The 19,481-nt window shown below is 35.4% G+C and overlaps 2 protein-coding genes across 6 annotated transcripts; both read left to right on the forward strand.

Annotated features, from left to right (window-relative positions):
- The first annotated feature begins 917 nt into the window (after positions 1 to 917).
- On the forward strand, positions 918 to 7,364 carry LOC130717159 (L-ascorbate oxidase homolog). Its single transcript, XM_057567294.1, has 8 exons — positions 918 to 1,425; positions 1,514 to 1,623; positions 2,589 to 2,859; positions 4,483 to 4,585; positions 5,030 to 5,375; positions 6,114 to 6,479; positions 6,565 to 6,643; positions 6,870 to 7,364. The coding sequence occupies exons 1-8, from the start codon at positions 1,282 to 1,284 to the stop codon at positions 7,080 to 7,082; spliced, it is 1,632 nt and encodes a 543-aa protein (XP_057423277.1). The 5' UTR covers positions 918 to 1,281; the 3' UTR covers positions 7,083 to 7,364.
- A 1,578-nt stretch (positions 7,365 to 8,942) lies between these two features.
- Positions 8,943 to 16,823, forward strand: LOC130717625 (uncharacterized). 5 transcript variants are annotated; one of them, XM_057567932.1, is made up of 15 exons: positions 8,943 to 9,096; positions 9,431 to 9,568; positions 9,650 to 10,054; positions 10,137 to 10,269; positions 11,018 to 11,103; positions 11,365 to 11,436; positions 11,904 to 11,972; positions 12,066 to 12,146; positions 12,227 to 12,346; positions 12,433 to 12,507; positions 12,627 to 12,707; positions 15,906 to 15,979; positions 16,085 to 16,145; positions 16,385 to 16,440; positions 16,582 to 16,823. In XM_057567932.1, exons 2-15 carry the CDS (start codon positions 9,494 to 9,496, stop codon positions 16,661 to 16,663), a joined length of 1,470 nt encoding a protein of 489 aa, XP_057423915.1. In that variant the 5' UTR covers positions 8,943 to 9,096; positions 9,431 to 9,493; the 3' UTR covers positions 16,664 to 16,823. The 5 variants fall into 5 exon arrangements, with proteins under 5 accessions (XP_057423915.1, XP_057423916.1, XP_057423918.1 ...); XM_057567933.1 differs by having other exon boundaries at positions 8,950 to 9,096; positions 9,453 to 9,568; XM_057567935.1 differs by having other exon boundaries at positions 8,976 to 9,096; positions 9,482 to 9,568.
- Positions 16,824 to 19,481: the final 2,658 nt, after the last annotated feature.

A 19,481-nucleotide genomic window follows, 5' to 3' on the forward strand; every position in this document is an offset into this window, starting at 1 on the left:
TCAAATTCGAGAACTCCACCACCGACACCCACGTTGTTTTTTTAAATAGATATGTGGATTCAAGTAGTATTTATTTTTTTCATTAATAACTTCATTATTATTAAGTAAAATTGTTAACTGGCTATTAGATTTCTAAATAAGAAATTGATGAAATTCCATATCATGAGACAATTTTTTCATGAATGATCCAGAGTTCGAACCCTGAAAAAAGATTAATTTACTAACATTACTAACAACTAACATTTGCCTATAAAAAAACATAGAGTGCGAAATCACATGGAAGATATTGACATTATTCACTAGCTCTCAATGGTTAATGTAACTCATTGAATTCCTAAGTTTTCTTAAAAAATGTTCACTTTAAAAAACATTTGTCCATTATCACATGCAGACCAAAATTATGGAAGCACTTTTGTAAATAAACAAAATTAAAACCGTAAACTTGTAGTCTTTTTTTTTTATCCAAATCCGGTACTGTATCTATACTAATCTGAGTTTCTTATTATTTCTTTTTACTAATGTTAACTTGTTCAGGAATTTATGGTTGTCCGTCCCAACAAATTATTTTCCCGAGATTAGATATCGTGACCTCACTCTTATGAAGCTCTAAATTATCTACCAATAAATCAATAGAATTGGTTGGTTATATTAATCAAACTTAAAACACTATATATCATAAAATATAAATAGTAGTCTTATATATATATTAAAAAATTAATTCCTCACCTCCTCCATTTTTAAAAAGATAAAAAAATAGAAAAGCAGTATTGTGGTATTGAGTATTGATACATTCACATTTTACTTTCTCTCATCTTATTTTCACATATCATATCACTTATTTCTCTAATTCATCTTTACATTTATATAAGGTGAATGTGGAAATTGATAGTAGATTCAACATTATTCGATCTGGTTTATTCCTTGGTTGTAAATTGAGTAGAACTAGAAGTTTTGGCTCTGTTGGATTTAACACTTTACGGCTACAGCGAACCTTCCCCACTCTGTCCCGCACATACATTTAAACGTGTTCTGTTCTTGTTCCCATCCTTAGCCCATTTCTTATATCTTAATTCTTCCTCTTCCTCTTACCTTTTAAGTTCCTTATTCTCTCTCTCTCTCTGGCACTTCATTAGTTGTTGATTCAACAACCAACCAACCAAATCCAATAGAGTAGTCAGCATTAGTAAGCTTAATTAGCTACACAGGCAGAGAGTGGTACGTGTTGGTGATTCCAGATTTCTAACAGTACGTACTGTGCTGTGTCTCTATCTGCCTTTGAGTATGGAGCTGAACAATATTGGAAGCGGCGTTGTGGTGTTGTTATGCTTTATCACATTCACCAGTACTCTTGCTGAAGATCCCTACAGGTTCTTCAGCTGGAATGTAACATACGGTGACATTTATCCACTTGGTGTTCGCCAGCAGGTATATTATATTATATATTTGGTTAATTTTTCACTTTTATCAATTAATTATTAATCATTGGATCTGAATCTCATGAATCAACACGCAGGGAATACTTATCAATGGACAATTCCCAGGTCCAGATATTCATTCAGTTACCAATGACAACCTCATCATCAATGTCTTCAATAGCTTAGACGAGCCCTTTCTCCTCTCCTGGTACTCATCCCAATCCTATCTCTATCTATCTCATCTGTTTTGATTTTTTAATTTTCTTTAATTTAATTTCAAATGTCAGTTCAGTTGTACTAGTGTCTGTTACTTGTTGGTTCGTACATTGCATATACATTATGGATTATATAGTGTGTGTTTGGAAAACTTCTGCAGATCCACGTTTGGCCCCGATCCACGTTTGTAGAAGCAAGAAATAGTTGTTTTTGGATTTCTGGATCCACGTTTGGCCTCTCCAGATTTGAAACCAAACACACACATAGTTGGTTTGGTTGAGTCACGCTACTCGTAATAATAGTGGCTGGAATGGAATATTGTGATATATCCATATGTTCTCTCCCAGACACACACATACACACATGGATCCAGATCTGTATCGCTCGCTGCTCTGCTCTGCTCTACTGTATATTATAAAGTTAATTTGTATTTTCCTTTTCAAATTCATTTGACAGGAATCAATCAGATTTATATTTTTAACTTTATTCACATCGAAAGGGCAAGCAAAAACACCACACGTGATCACGGGACGCCAACTTACATGATTAATCAAGTATTTATATTGTATTAATCATTAAATTAGAAATACTAATTAATTTGTACATATGGAGATGAAAACCATTATTAACTAAAAGTTCATTATTGTTCCAAATAAGTACTAATTGGTCAGCAGAGCAAAGCTTCTACCAAACACCCCCTTAGCAGTTTGGGTTTGTTGCGAAAATAAATAGAAAGAACAAAAAATGTGCAGGAAGAGTTCACTATAGGCTTTTTGTGTTAATCAGTTGGAATTTCTGTTATTGCTTAGCCACAACAAATTATTGTCAGGGCCCATTTACTTTATTTATTTATTTATGCTTGGCTGGCAATCAATTGCCTTGATTTAGATTTAGTCGATCGAATAATTACGACCTTTATTACTTTTTACTAGTAATTAATAATTATGGATTTGATAGGAATGGGGTCCAGCAGAGAAGGAACTCGTACGAAGATGGGGTATTCGGAACAACATGCCCAATCCCTCCGGGTAGGAACTTCACATACATACTTCAAGTGAAGGATCAAATTGGGAGCTTCTACTACTTCCCATCCCTTGCATTCCACAAAGCAGCTGGTGGTTTTGGAGGCATTAGGATCCTCAGCAGACCAAGAATTCCAGTTCCATTCGATGATCCCGCTGGTGATTACACTGTCCTTATTGGAGACTGGTACAAGTCCAACCACACGGTAATCTAATCTAATCTAATCTCTCTCTAATTGCCATATAATATAATTCAAGGTAGTCAAATCGAGATACGTATCATGTATCGCTAGACCCTAATTTTGTGTCGCGTATCGTATCGTAACGTGTATCGTAAGATACGGACACACAAAAAATTAAGTCATAAATTAAATAATATACTAATATATCATCTAAATATAGTTCAAAATAATCAAAGATCCAAGTCATAAGTAGAAAAATAGTCTCACAAAGTTCAAGTTCAACCTAATTCCAAGCCATAAGCCAAACTAAAGTACTAAACATCAAAGAGATGAAATTAAATGCCCACTCCCTAATTCCAAGCCATTAAAGGGCTGCTGAAGTTGAACGTGAAACATGAAAGGGCTGCTGAAGTGAAGTTGAACGTGAAAGGGTGAAAGAATCGAAGAAAACATCACTTTTTAGAGCAATTTACTAATTTTTAATGAAATTAAATGCCCATTACCTAATTTTTCTAGGGGAGTAAGATGAAACGACATTTGAAAAACTATTTTTGTATCGTATCGGAATACGTATCGTGCGATACTCATGCGATATGTGCGATACAGGTCACGATACGAACACAAAAAGATACATACATGGGATACGTATCGTTTGGTTGATTTTCGTATCGTATCGGGATACGTATCGTGCGATACTGACTACCATGATATAATTCAATATGTTTGTCTTGGGACAGCTGGGTCTGCGTTACGTGTGGGCCAAGTGCCTCAAATCCCAATTAATTTCCACACATACCCATCCACATACATATACTTACATATACTAATAATGAAAATGATCATTTTATATTATAACATAAGAATAAGAATAAAATATACTAATAATGAAAATGATCATTTTATATTATAACATAAGAATAAGAATAAATAAATTATCACAATCTAATTATAAATGGTTGGGAGGAAAACATAAAGTAAGTCACGTGAGTATTAAATTATTTTAATCTTTACCATTCATAATTAAATTTAATAATTTATTCATATGATTTTACTCCCTATAAAATAGAGGTAAATTAGATTTGGTCCCTAAAAAAATCTCATAGTTTTTAATATCAAATATTAATGAAATATGTGAAATTAATCCATATTATTCATTTTGTGAAAATTTACATACATTAATTGAGATTTTCAACCGCCACAAAATACATTAGAAAAATCATATTTGTTTAAATAAGAAAAAGTTAAGAGTTTAATGGATATGCACTGACAGTGTAAAATAGTTTTACACAGTCATCCAATCAAAGCATGCCACATAGGAGAGATAATTACATTTGACTTTAATTTTAATTAAAAGAATAAGATATTTTCTGATTTGGCGGAATTCAATTGGATGTCTGTGTAAAACTATTTTACACTGTCAGTGCATATTCATTAAACTCAAAAGGTAATTATGTAAATTATATATATTGCACTCTGGAATTGAATTATCTTTCTTTTTTTCTTCAAGAAAATTGAACATCCTTGTCATGTTCAATGGTTTTGTTATCTAATTAAATCCTGTTTTACTGAATATATTATATCTACAACGGTTTTCTTTTGCTAAACCTTAATTATCATATTCAATAATTAGTTATTACTATGTGACAGGATCTGAAGGCCCAACTTGATAGCGGCAAGAAGCTGCCATTCCCTGATGGAGTCCTCATCAATGGCCGTGGGTCTGGTGGAGCATCTTTAAATGTGGAACAAGGTAATAAGTAATAACACTGAAATAATTTATAATCCAACCATTTCAGCTGGCTACTTCATTTAATGATTGAAAATTTTGGATAAATACCTGCTTGCTGCCTGTAATATTCACCTTACCAAATAAGACTCAGTAAAATGTGTCTATATAGCATTGCCTAATTCTCTTTTCTTATTCTTGCTGAACCATCATTGTTTTCTCTATTGAAGGAAAAACCAAATTGTATACCGGTATATAATATAGTACACTTCGCAAACAAAGAAAATATTGTTCACAGATTAAAACAGTTTTGTTGCAAATTAAATTTAGCACATAAAAAGCATGTTGTAAATAACATCTATAAAACGATAGTAGTAAAAACATGGTTTATGGATGAATCGGTTTTTTGACATAATTCACCTTAAAATTATCCAATATAATAACTTTAGGTAACTTTGAAACATGCAGGAAAGACTTACAGGCTGAGAATATCGAATGTGGGGTTGGAACATTCACTTAACTTCCGGATACAAAACCACAAAATGAAGCTGGTAGAAGTGGAAGGAACACACACCCTTCAGACTACCTATTCCTCCCTTGACGTTCACGTTGGGCAATCTTACTCGGTTCTAGTAACAGCTGATCAACCAGCTCAAGACTATTACATTGTGGTTTCCACACGATTCACCTCACCGGTGCTCACATCCACTGGAGTCCTTCGATATAGTAACTCTGCAGGCCAAGTTTCAGGTCCACCCCCTGGTGGACCTACCATCCAAGTTGACTGGTCCTTGAACCAAGCCCGCTCCATCAGGTATTTTAGACCATACATCTAAAACTCTGTTTTTAGACTAAACCAGATTAGTTATTTCTAAGGAACTAAGCACACCTCATTGCATGTCTAGAATAGAAATCAATGTATGCTCCACAAAAAAACAACTGTCATAATTTGTTTTATTTCTGGACATCCTCTTAGAACATGCATTAGTTGTTATTCCAAGAGCTTGTTAGGATTTTTTTCACTAAATTGGATTTTAATTAGTTTTTCCATAATTGTGTGTTTAAATTGTGAAACTGCCCAAGTTCTTTGTTTCCATCTTTCCTCAAAGGCATGTGAAAAACCTCATGTCTATCCCCCCCCCCCCCTTTCCAAAACAGTAACATGTCTAGCTTGAGTAGTTTCTCACCTGAAACTATAGAATCACAGTATTTTTTTTACCCAAACTATCATAGGAAGCTTTTAGGACAGAAACTAGTAAGTGCATCTTGTGAAGTCTTTTTACAATTGATTTTATAACAACAACAATAACAAAGTTCCAATTAAGTGAGATCATCTCTATGGATCACACTGGCAAAATTAATTGATTTAATTCTAAAGTGAAGCTTATGTGAGTAACTTGTGTCAAAATTGAGTCTGATTATAAGTTTATAACATGTTATACAAAATTGGGATGTGAAATCAACCAGAGGTGTCTATCATTATTCATGTATTTATATCTATGTATGTATATATATAAGTAACATGAATGAATGTTGCACAATTTTATTTCAGGACTAACCTCACAGCAAGCGGACCGCGGCCAAACCCACAAGGATCCTACCATTATGGTATGATAAACACGACGAGAACCATCATACTCTCGAGTTCAGCTGGGCAAGTGAACGGCAAGCAAAGATACGCGATGAACAGTGTCTCTTATGTTTCCCCAGACACTCCTCTTAAGCTCGCTGACTACTTCAAAATCGATGGCGTTTTCCGTGTCGGAAGCATTTCCGACAGACCCACTGGCGGTGGCATATATCTTGACACCTCTGTCCTGCAAACTGACTACAGAACATTTGTGGAGATTGTTTTCCAAAATGACGAAGACATCCTTCAGAGCTATCATCTTGATGGCTACTCTTTCTTTGTGGTTGGGTAATGCACTAAACATGCTTGGATTTTATTTTATTTATATATAAGCTATAAGCCTGTGAATGAAACATTTCTACTATACTTGTAGTCTGGATGGAGGACAGTGGACACCTGATAGCAGAAACCAGTACAATCTTCGAGATGCAGTTTCGCGTTCCACCACTCAGGTGAGTGGAAATACTAACATATAATTCTAAAGTCAGAATCTGTTATGAGGAAAACCTTTGTTTTGGTTTTCAAAATTGATTTTGAAGAAAAAGAAGATGATCCAAACATGCTAATATATGATCATCATCAACATTATCTTGTAGCCTAACTAGATTAATTAATTGGATTTTAGAACTGATTCAAATTAATTAATTAATCTTTGATAATGTTGATTACTGCATCCAGGTATATCCCAAGTCATGGACTGCTATATATATTGCGCTTGACAATGTGGGCATGTGGAACTTGAGGTCTGAATTCTGGGCACGTCAATACCTTGGCCAACAGTTTTATATGCGTGTTTATACAACATCAACCTCAATCAGAGATGAATATCCTATTCCAAAGAATGCACTACTTTGTGGCAGGGCAAGTGGGAGACACACAAGACCCCTTTGAGCTACCAAGCTTGCCTGCTGTAAAGATCCCACGCTTCGAATATGAATTGAAAAGCAGTTAACTTATCTGCTTCAGATTTTGAATTTATTGTTTGGTATTTTAAGCTATGGTGGTATGGTATGATGGAAATGTATGATTCAACTATAAATGACCCCAGCTCGAGGTCACATTCTTTCCCAGTTAAATTAAAAGAGAAACAATATTGTTCTATTCCCATTGTAATTTCCCCAATTTTACTATTATTTATTACTGATAAGGTGATGAGAAAGTTGGCATTTGGCACTTGGTAGAGCACTGGTTGTCTCTTCTCTTAATAGGTCTACAATAATAGAATACAATGAATGCTTTAACATATATTTCAATTGCTATAATGTTGAAAGAATACTCAATTAATGTATTGAAAGTTGGTTACAATGCTTAACATATTTCAACTAAACACATGACTTATGTGTGTAAAATGAATTGTTATTGAATGAATTAAACTGTACATATATACTATACAAGAGAAGTGATAAGGTACAGGAAAGATTCTATTGGATTTATGTAAATTATAGAAAACATGTATAACTTTGGAAAATTGTTTCCGGAAGTGGTTTTGGTTAAATAGCTATAATTTACAATTTACATAGGAGCATAACTTAGGTATGGATATGCATTGTGAGATTGATCGAAGTGTAACTCTAGAAAATATAATGAATTATCGGTGTCCAGGGGTGTTTTTACTGTAGTGTGGTTTACTAAGGGCCTGTTTGGTTTGATCATTTCCTATTTTCATTTTCATACAAAACAGGAAATAGGATGGAAAATGTGTTCACTTTACTTTTTGAAAATGTTTTTAATGAAAATATTTTCGGAAACAGGTGAGAAATTGAAAACAAAAAATCCTCGTTTCCAGCGTTTTCCATTTGAACCCTTTGAAAATGAAAAAATATGAAAACGCGGTGGCAATCCTGTAAATAGTTGGAATACTAATTGAGATGCGTTCTTTTTTCTTCCACTAACCTCCTGGTTGTCGGTTCGATTCCCGTAAGCTCCACAAAATTAAAAATAAAAATTCCTTCATGTGGTTTCAACGCTTAGATTAATACGACGTTTTGATCAAAGAATGAATCTCAGCAGGAACGCACAATGGAAGAGAAAGCACACGCTCTAAATTATTTCGAGTATGTTTCAAGCTCTGATTTTTGAAGATCTGGTACAGACACGTGGAACAAAGCAAGGACTTTTAAGTACCAGATGACCCTTCGAAGCTTTCAAATGGAACAATGATAGTCCAATCACTGGTCAAGCTCTTGAAGAAATCTTACCCTCACAAGCAATAAGGATGAAGGATCCATTCAAAGGGGTAATAGTGTTCTGGTTATGTATATGAGCGTGTCAGTGTTGCAGGGATAAAGATAGTGGGGATAAGGACTATTTTAATATTTTAGTTAACGTCTTAATATATATATACAATTAAGTATTTATATTGTATATTTATTGTTCATATATTTTTAGCAAATAAATATATAGCTATACATTTATGTACCAAAGTAAATTATAGCTATACATTTATCATTAAAAAATGCTTCATTCAAATTATTGAAAATAGTTGAATCAAACACAATTCTAGTGTTTTCATTTTTAGAAAATGAAAAATGGAAAATTAACCAAACATGTTTTCTTGAATTTTGGAAATTGAAAATGAAAATTGTTTTTGGAAATTGAGATTGGAAAATGAAAACATAAAATGTTTTCTCAAACTAAACAGGCCCTTATCTTTTTTTATTAGCGAAGTGAGTATATCATAGCTTGACTGACACATGATTAGATCCTGCATACGATAGTGTGCTTGAGTGAACTACAAAAAAAAAGATGTTATTTTAGTGGGGGGGTTTTAGCGGCGGTTTTATTAACCCCCGCACGCAGATTCCTTTAATTTGCATTATTTTACCTCAACTGGCGGAATATTTTTACCAACTCTGACTCACCACTCTCTCGTCGTTCTCCAGAGAGGAACCCTAACCAATTGAAGGTAAGTCACTCCGCGATGCGTGATTGATCTAGGGTCATTAGATAGATATCTTTGCAATTTCTCTCTCTGCATTTGTGTGTGATTCTCATTGTTGTGTTGATTTGTGTTTGCGATTTCTCATCGTTGATCTAGTCTACTTGTAGGGTTGCATCTTTGTCCTCCTTGTGGGCTGGTCTCATCTTCTATCTGTTCTTATAGGACCAGTGTATCATTTAGGGATTTGTTAGGTTTTTCTGGTGGTTTTCTTTTGTATTGGGTTTGTAAATTGTTTGGATTTGAATGGTAAGGTTAAGCTCATTATTGTTCAATCATCAAACTGATTAAGCCCCATTAGGAATTCAACAATTTGGTGACAGTATATATACTTACGTGTTGTGGGAAAAAGGAATTGGAAAAAATGGCGGAGGAGGAGTTAGAAAAAGTGGTCGAGAGTTTGCCTTCCGACGTCGTGAATGACTTGGCGTCCCTCGGGGTTCGTTATCTAACCTTCATTTTACTACCAATTCAATTCATTCATTTCCTTTCTTTCTAATCGCTGCTTCTTGTTTTGCAGTTATGTAACCGCTGCATCTTTCGGGCGTTGGGGGTTCAAGGCCACCGCATCTATGCTTCTCCCTCTCTCTTCTTCCCTTCCATCCACCACCACCAACAACAACAACTCTGCACTCTCTGCTTAGGGATCCTCCAGTTCTCATTTTCTGATGACAGCGGAATCCTCCATAACAAGCAAAACGATGATGTCGCCCTTCTCATTGCTGATATGCTCAAACGACAACGCTATCACTTTGAATCCTTTTCCCTTGAAGTTTCCATCCCGCCTATTATCCTCCAAAACGACAACTCTCTCAGCTCATACATCAAAACCAAATACGGATCCCAACAAAATTTCCATGTTGGATGCATTTCTGCAAAGGATGCCTTGAAATTTTCTCTAGTACATCCTCTTCAAAATCTTCTGGTCAGTCAATACCAATTGCAATTGCTCATCAGAATCCAACTTACTCCATCTTTGATTGTACCCTCTTTTCATTTTTCTACAGAAATCAAGTTTGCAGGAATGTAAATCAAGTGCGAGCTCTTTCCGCATTCGTTTGACATACACTCACTCTAAAGCGTCCAAAGGGGCTGAGAACTGCTCTGATACTGCTCAGGGTTGCAAGAGAAGAAAAACAGGCATGTCTAACTTTATCACTGTGCCGTGTGTTTTATTTTCATTTATGTTTTTTTATTAAGAAAAGTGTGATAATCTGACTTTGTTTTTCTGATTGCATACAGTATTAAACCTATGTACATGATTTTTTCGTGACAAACCTATTATGTTTCTATTAAAATGGTCTTCTTTTGCATAATTATTAAATCTTCACAAGAATCCATTTCTTGCTCTGATATTCTTTTTTATGATAATGGGCCTTTGCGTAGCTGTACATCGTTATTGATGAACAATGTCTTTTACCAGATAATGCTGCCATAAATAAGAGTCCTTTGTTGGGTCCGTTGAAATTTTGGTTCTTTACAGTAAGTTCCGTATATTGTACTAGTTTTTCAGTCACGCTGCATGCTGTGCAATAAACCGATAATTGCATTAGTATTCCTTGTAGATTATATAATCCTCCTTCCATTGAATTTCATAATTTCTGTTCCTTGAGAGTTACTTTAGATCTTCTCCTTACTGTGTAAACCATAAAGCATATAATCTCATATCCCCTTATGAGTTTTCATCATATTTGTTTTTCAGTTCATAGCTGATTTTTCAGCTAAACAATGTCATATCATATGTCCAGTACTTCAGTTGTTTCTCCTTTCTAACTATTCTTTTGCTGCAATGTACACTAAGATTGTGAGTAGGTCTGACAATGGTGTAGACACTGCCAATGATTTCACAGTTCCTTGCACTGACCATTTGGATTTTCTTTTTTAATAGGTGAATCCAATTTAGTTGGAGAAAAGCCTTCTAACAGTTCACTAGAAAATGAAACCTCTGACTGCTGTAAATTCTTGCTAGAAACGGTAATTCTTGGTTCTCCTCCTTTTCTATGAATACATGTCTTACGAGTTTAATTTAATTGACTTTCATGATGACCATGTTGTGAGAACGCTTTCTATCAACTTCATATATATTTTAAACCCTTGTAGATTTGTATAGTGGGTTCACAATGGGAGTGCTTGCGTTCATAGTAAAAGCAAAATTCTGAGCTACATACTTTTTTTATTCATTCTCTTTATGATTTTATTTGATTCTATTGCTAACCTTATTTCCCTGCTTTTTAGGTAAATGAGCCTTGCCATTTTACTTACACTTGTTACAGGACACCTTTTTATTTTGGTGGAAGGTACCTGAAGGTAATGGATTTGTTCTCCCATCTTTCCTATTTGAATTAAGTACGCATATTGCAACTCTTGATTCTATTATCACATCACAGGTCAAGTCCTTGCCTCCTATGAGCCTCTCAGATGGCATCAACATTGGTGTTTTTTTCACCTTGCTATGTTCTAAAACATAAATGTTTCGTTTCTTTTTCCAACAGCTGCACTCATATTTTACATATTCCTATGTGCTAATATGTCATGATATGCATATTTGACATGCATAGTCATTTCTCTGTGCTAATATGTCATGATATGCATCTTTGAAATATACAGTTGAAATTTATTGTAAATTGTAATTTTACTAATTGTCACAAAAAGATATCCTTCATATATGGAATATAATTTCCTTTATCATATGTCTATGACTTGCAAAGTAATGATCGACCAAGATTAATCTTAGCTTGTGCAACTTTTAATCTATGTTGTTACTTTCATGGCAGTATTCACGGAATGTGAGTCAAACACGCTGGATCATTGATGATGAAAGAATGGGGGAAGCATCAGTTGAGGTATTGTTTACTCTTGCAAATAGCTATTGTCACCTTATATTCCCTTTTTATGCCAATTGTGGAAGGTGACAATAATGTGTAATCACGTTGTAGGAAATTATAGGTGGAAACATCCTCCAAGCATGCCAAGCTGATAGTTTCAAGTTTCATGCTGCTGGTAGAGAAGACATTGATGTACTAAAAATTCATGGTTTTTATTTATTTTTTAAGCTCATTGGTTAATGAACTTATGTGATACATAACTATTCTTCTAGGTCCGAATGTTGGGCCCAGGAAGGCCATTTCTTGTTGAGGTGCAAAACTCTCGATATGTCCCATCGGAACTGTCTGTAGAAGATATAGAGAAACTGATTAATAACATGGAGAATAAATTGGTAATGTTGAAGCTGAACTGGTGATGTTTCTATGGTAGTTTTTTACTACACGATGAGTAAATACGTAGTATCATATGTTCATGTAGGTTAGAGTGAAAAATCTGAAACTCGTTGGTAGTCAAGGCTGGGAACTTATGCGTGAAGGTGAAGCAGAGAAGCAGGTCTGGCATTCTCTTCTTCTTAGTTGGTTAATTTATTTCATAGTTCATGGTTTGCAACTCTGCTCTTTTCATTGTTTTATCTGAATCAATCTTAATGTTACACTCTTCAAATTGTCTAGAAACAATACACTGCTTTAGTGTGGATTTCTCGTCCTCTGAAGGATGAAGATTTTCAATGCGTGTCTTCACTAAACGATTTGGTGAGTGTTTATGTAGTATATTACCTGTTATCAAACTTGTATATTGTAATTTTTTTTTACATATACTTTGAGAACTCATGTTTTTCGTCTTTGCATCATTGATTTAGGCTAAGCAGTGCTCAAAGATGTGTCTGTTCCTGATTGTAATGTTTTTGTCGTTAAGCCTGTGATTTATCCTTTTCATATGTATAACCGTTGAATCCTTTTGTGTGCATTGCTCATATCGATTTGCCATTTCATTGTATTAGATGTATGTACTTTTATGGTTTTATTTTTCTCAACAAGTCTATAAAATGGGAAATTTTACCATAGTAAAAGACGACTATCACAAGGGCAGCTAAAATGTGCTTCTAAAGTAAAATGATCAATAATTAAAGTATGTCTCATTGCTGTTCTTAGTCAATTTGATTGATGTTTTCTGATGAATCAAGTCATCAACTAAGCTGAAATCAAAATTGTGTTTGTCCAGAAGGCTAATAAAAATAATAGGACCCATGTAACAAATTCAAACATTAGATTGAAATCCATTGTTTAGTAAAAATGCAGAGACTGATTATCAAATGAGAAATGAATCATGCTCTTTGGTTCCATATTTTCAACTACTTTGATCTAGCTTGAAGCCTTGAACATGGTTCATATTACCTTGGTTCATACTTGTTGAATATCTGTTTAGATTTAGTTTACTATTAGTATTATCTCATTGAGATATAGTTTAGATTTGTTTCTCTATTTTAGATTAGTATCTATTTAAATAGAGATAATATCTATTTAAATAGAGATAATATCTATTTAAATAGAGATAGGTTTAGATAGATTTAGTTTCTTTTTATCTCTTTGTTAGTCTATATATATTGTAGTTTTCAGTCAAGTATTAATCAATGAAAATACACAATAATTATTTTATCAAATTCAAGTTGGTATCAGAGCGAGTTTCGATCCTACCGCTGTGAGGGGCTCCTCCCCCGTGAGCCCCCTCATGGTGACCTTCCAAATCTCTTTGGATTATTTTCACTCGTCCTGTGCTTCCGCGCTTGTTTGTTCTAGCCTTTTCTTACGGCCTCGTTTCTTTCTGATTATGGTCCCCTTTGTCTTGGAACCCTATTGACCGTTGTTTCTTAATACTTAAAACAACCGCGCCTTCTTCTTCGGCGCGTGAAGGTAACGCACAAACCTGAACTCGACGCGACGACCACATACATGTTCGTCCGTTGTAGTATAGTTGGTCAGGATATTTGGCTCTCCCTCCTGGTTCTGTTCCAGATGTTGTTTTCTCCAGATTTTCCTTCCTTTAATGCAGTTGCGTGATTGGAAGAAATTGTGGGAATTGATTCAACAATTGTTTACTCAAGAATTCTTGATTGGAATGACATAATAATTCTTCACTGCCAGCGAGAGTATTGGTTACATGAAGTGGAAATATGGAATGCCAATGCGTTGGGATGGTGATATTGGAAGTTTCTGATGATGCCAGAATGAAGCAGTACCATGTGGCTCTTTGGTCCAATCCAGTTCTCAATTAGTGTGTTGGGTTGTTCTAGTTTCTTGTTTTTGGTTTCTTGGTTTTGGTTGGCACAGTGTGGTTTTGGAGTTGGAAAAGATTTTTGCTCTCTATTAAAGTGGAGAATTGGTTTTGCATTGTGTGGTTTGTTGGTGTATAAATTTTGGACTATTTTTGGGAATATCTCTCTCCGGCAGCAGCTGCTTCTCAAGTTAATTATATTTGTTACAAGCTATGCATATGACATATATGCTATAGCTTGAGGGGAAGTGTTATTAGAGACTACGGCCAGCCACCACCGTCGGATTTCAAGCCACGCGCCCTCACGTGCCTCCCATCTCTCTGCGTGTGAAGTCCACGCGCCGCTCTCTCCGCTGCTTTGTTCTAGCTGGTCCTCTTTGTGTATCAGCCAGGTTTGGTTTTAAGGATCCTTCCTCTGTTTTGACGTGTGTTGTGCCGTCACAGTTGTGATCATCCGGTCGTCCTCTCCCTGTTTGGTTTGTGGGTTTGCTATTTTGACCCTGTTTGGACGTTTCTCGTGCCATCTCTCATTGTTGACCAAGTTTGGTTTGGTTTGGTTTGGTTTGGTTTAGTTTGTTTTAGTTTGGTTTGGTTTGGTTTAGAGTTTTAACTCCGTTTTGACGCTCAGGTTCCGCATTGGATTTTGAGACTTGAGTTGTTGTTTGCGTCTCATTGATCGAGATGCTCTTATAATACCGCTCCTGGCTGACTTTATGCAATTTGGTTTTGAAGGTGACAATGTCACCTTCGTTTGTTTCGTCTCGATTGTTTGGTTTTCTAGTTGTTTGGTTTTCTGGTTTAGGGCTTCAGCTGCGAGTTGCGCTGGCCCACTCTCTAATGTTTGAGAGTTGTCTGTGTCAAAGTTGACACCATTGTTTGTCTTAGAAGCCATCAATCGATCGACCTCAAGTATGTTTTATTTCTGTGTGGTTGTTGTTGGTGAGTTGTTGCTTCAGCCTTGTTTTGTTTTCGGGCGTATTGTTGCTGGTTTTTTTCGCCCTTGTTTGCTGGCTCAGCTACCCTACGACACTCCAGAAGAATTGGTTTTTGTCTTGCATCAATTTCAGCCAGATCAAGTATGAGAAGTTGTCTTTTGCCTGCCCATGAATTTAGCAGAAGTTCAAAAGATTATTCAATTTGAAGTATGAGAAGTTGTCTTTTGCTGCCATGGATTTACTAGAAGTTTGAAAAGTTATTCAATTCAGAGATTCGCCAAGACTGTCATTATTAAGGGATATCTATTAAGATAATTTTTTTCTTGGGTTCGATTTGTTACAAGCTTAAAGCTAAGTAAGCTTTAGCTTGAGGGGGAGTGTTGAATATCTGTTTAGATTTAGTTTACTATTAGTATTATCTCATTGAGATATAGTTTAGATTTGTTTCTCTATTTTAGATTAGTATCTATTTAAATAGAGATAATATCTATTTAAATAGAGATAATATCTATTTAAATAGAGATAGGTTTAGATAGATTTAGTTTCTTTTTATCTCTTTGTTAGTCTATATATATTGTAGTTTTCAGTCAAGTATTAATCAATGAAAATACACAATAATTATTTTATCAAATTCAAGTATACTTACAAAAAATTGGGCTAGTTTCTACTGGGAATTCTGCATATAATTTTTTTGTTTTGTTTTAACCTATAACTGTGGAAAGCACAACTTTATCTTTTGTGCAGAAAGTTTTGCAGAGGACCCCAATAAGGGTGCTACACCGTCGTAGTCCTTTGGAGCGTGAAAAGATTATACATTGGTATGACGCTTCTATATATTGATAGTTATATGCCATCCTCACTGTCATGGCCACATTCAGAGTAGTAATGAAATTTTATCATCTCTTTTGTTTCTCAAAACTTAGGATGAAAATGGAGACAGTTGCTGGAAGTTCCCAATATTTTCTTTTGCATCTATGTACACAGGTATTGTTTTATGTAAATGAATTTTCAGTGACTGGTTTAGTTCCATACACCATTGTCTTTTACATTTTGATTGACAGTCAACAAATTTGGTAGAAAATGTCAGGAAGGTTTAATACTCGTTCTTTATTTGGTTGAAAATAATTATTGCATAGGGCAAGTGATTGACTTCCATTTCAACTTGAGTTTTGAGTTGTATAAATCAGATGATTTATTGGTAAAACATCTAATATGATCTACAGGCTGGGACCTACATCAAAGAATTCGTTCATGGGGATCTTGGACGCACACATCCTAGGTATGACAGACAATGCTTACGACTTAGTTCTGGGAATAGATAAAGGATGTATTCCCTCCATCCATTTCTATGCCTTACACATATAAATGCTACTGTCTTGATCACATGCCATATTTGCCTTACATGACTTTGGTTTTGCAGCATTGGATCAATTTTGGGTTGTAGAGCTGAGATTTTGCAACTTGATGTTACAGACATCAAAATGGAATGTTTCCTTACTTAATAAGGTTATCTGATAAATTGGTTTTAAATCATAGGTTTTAATTCTTAGTTGACTGAAATTTGACTTTAAACAGCTCTTTGATGAAATATACTGCCACATCTTCAACTTGAGCTATGTTTTTCTAGTTTCTAAAAGATATTCCTTGAACTGTTTTTTTTTACATTCATTTGTACACTGGTAAGTAGGGGTGTAAGCGTGTACAGTCCGATCCGCGAATCCGATCAAACTGATCCGATCTGAACACATTATGGTGGGTTGGATTGGACCATCGGGTCAGTTCGGATTTTTTTTCGCTGCATCCGATCACACCATCGGTTCGGGTATCAGATTTAGGGATTGAAAAACCGATCAATCCGAACCAACCCAATGAATTGATAATTATTATTTACACACTCCAACCCATTACATTGCTTATTTATGTTTATATTGAAGATGTTGGTTTTATTTGAATTATATGGATTATGTCATTATCGAATGTTTGTTCTTTAGAAATGTTGGATTTTTCTATATTTATATAATTTTTCACAGTTTTAGAATAATTTTCGTTCAATTTTTTAAATAATATTTTTTATTTCAAATCCGACCATCCGGTCCGAACCAATCCAATTGAGATCGGGTTGGTTTGGTTCGGTTTTAGAAGCAAAAATTAGGAAATCCGAACCAAACCAAACTGAACATGTTTGATTGGTTCGGACATTTAAACACCTTAAATCCGAATTAATCCGGTTCGATTACACCCCTACTGGTAAGCGAGAATTGGTTGGTAAATAGCTAACTAAAAAAACATACCCGTATTCATCTCGTTGACACTGAGATTTGGAGTCTCTATTGTGATAAATTTCAATTTGATAGATTTGATTCTAAAATGTTAATATTTTTAAAACCAATATTTGAATGTGAACTAGGATGGTACCCGTGCGATGCACAGGCGTCTTCATCCCTAATTTTTTTATTTTATTTTATAACTAATCGAACGAAACATTCATAGAGAGGGGTCTTCATCCTTAGTTACATAATCAAAGTTAAATTTATGAAGGTATAATGCAGGTTTGCCTGTGCGATGCACGAGTGACTTTTAATCAAATCAATTGTTAATTATAATCATTTAGTATTATATATATATGGAATATATAATGACATATTTACTAAAACATACAATTTTAATTAGTAAAACACTTATTGTTATTATTATTATCTTCATTTTATGTTTCAATGTTTTTTTTTGGAAATACCAAATATATAAAAGGGGCAAAGCCGAAACAGTAACTAACAGTACAAGGAAAACAGAGAGAAAGAGAAATACAAAAGCTAAGGGAAAGGAAAAACAAACAGTAAGCAAACAGAAAACAAAAGAGCCCCAAAGGGTAGCAGAAACATCAAAATAAAACAACAAGACCAGAGCGACATCAGCTACAAAGACCGCACTAGGCAGATGCTCGCAAAGGGAGGAAGAAACCTCAAACAACATCACACTCAGTGGCGGAACCAGAAATTTTGGGAAGCCTGGGCACATTTATGAAGTAGTCCCTGAATTTTTCCCTTACCTTTACATTTGCCCTTTTTATTTTTTTTTTTGGACCTAAATTATGATCTGGACCAAAGAAAAAAAAACAATTTTTGGCCAGAGCCTGGGCACAGGCCCAGGATGGCCAGGCGGTACATCCGCCTATGATCACACTCTACTAACCAAATCAGTCGTCACTCTCTTCTGTCCACACAAACCCACAATGTATCAGACCTTGTGACGCCGCATTTGGCAAGATGGTCAGCTTTGTCATTAGCCTCCCGGAAAATGTGCTGGACACCAAGGCAGTTTACTTGAGCCCTCAGGAAGTCGATGTGATTCAGATCATTTAAAAGGGCACTCGGTCTCCTAGACTTCGAGTTTACCCAGCCCACCACAATTGAAGCATCGCTCTCAATGTAAATATTACTGAACATGAATTGTTGACAAAAGAGAAGAGCTGTTAGGATGGCCTTCAATTCAGCTTCGAAAGCCCATCCTTGTCCAATGCCTTTGGAAAAGTAACCCAGAATTTCGTTGTTGTGGTTACGCAGCACTCCACCCACCCCACAAAGCCCTGGATTGCCCTGAGAAGACCCGTCGACATTGAACTTTAAATAACCCAAGCTGGGTGGGAACCAAAACGCCACCTTAGGGAGAGTTATCTTCTTGCTGACTTTTATATTGCAGAAATTGGTGGAGAATTGATTGACATCGTATGGACAATCATACCAGATTGTTTTTGTCCACCAAGCCACCCTCAGAATGTGCAAGTCCCAAACCTCACTAACCTTGAATTGTTTGCTGTTGAATTGTAGATCATTTCTGCCAATCCAAATTGACCATACCATAGCATAAGAGGTAAGATTCCTTAGCAATAAATTAGAAGAAACAGCGAGAGAATTCCATTCTGAAGCCACCTCACTCAATGACCGTGGCATAGCCCGAGATAGCCCCTCTCTATGTATCGCAGCACACCAAAGAGGCCAGGTAGCCTGGCAGTGGAGGAAAAGATGAGAACTGGTTTCCATGACTAGCCCACACAATGAACAAAGACCATTATCACTTAGAGACACGCCCCTTCTCATCAAATTCTCCTTGGTGGCTAGTTTGTTGTTGCACACCTGCCAAAACAGAAGATTTACCTTTGGTGGGATAGCTTTACGATTTTTTGCTGGAGTTTCACATTTTCCTGCTGAGAACACTCTACTTTCAGCCCATTTGTACAGTGATCTAACTGAAAACACTCCTGAGTTGTCCAGTCCCCAAATCAAGCTATCGGGTTCTCCAATAGCTGGAAATAGGCCATTGATC

The sequence above is a fragment of the Lotus japonicus genome, chromosome 5, assembly GCF_012489685.1.
Source record: "Lotus japonicus ecotype B-129 chromosome 5, LjGifu_v1.2".
In the NCBI taxonomy this organism is placed as follows: Eukaryota; Viridiplantae; Streptophyta; class Magnoliopsida; order Fabales; family Fabaceae; genus Lotus; species Lotus japonicus.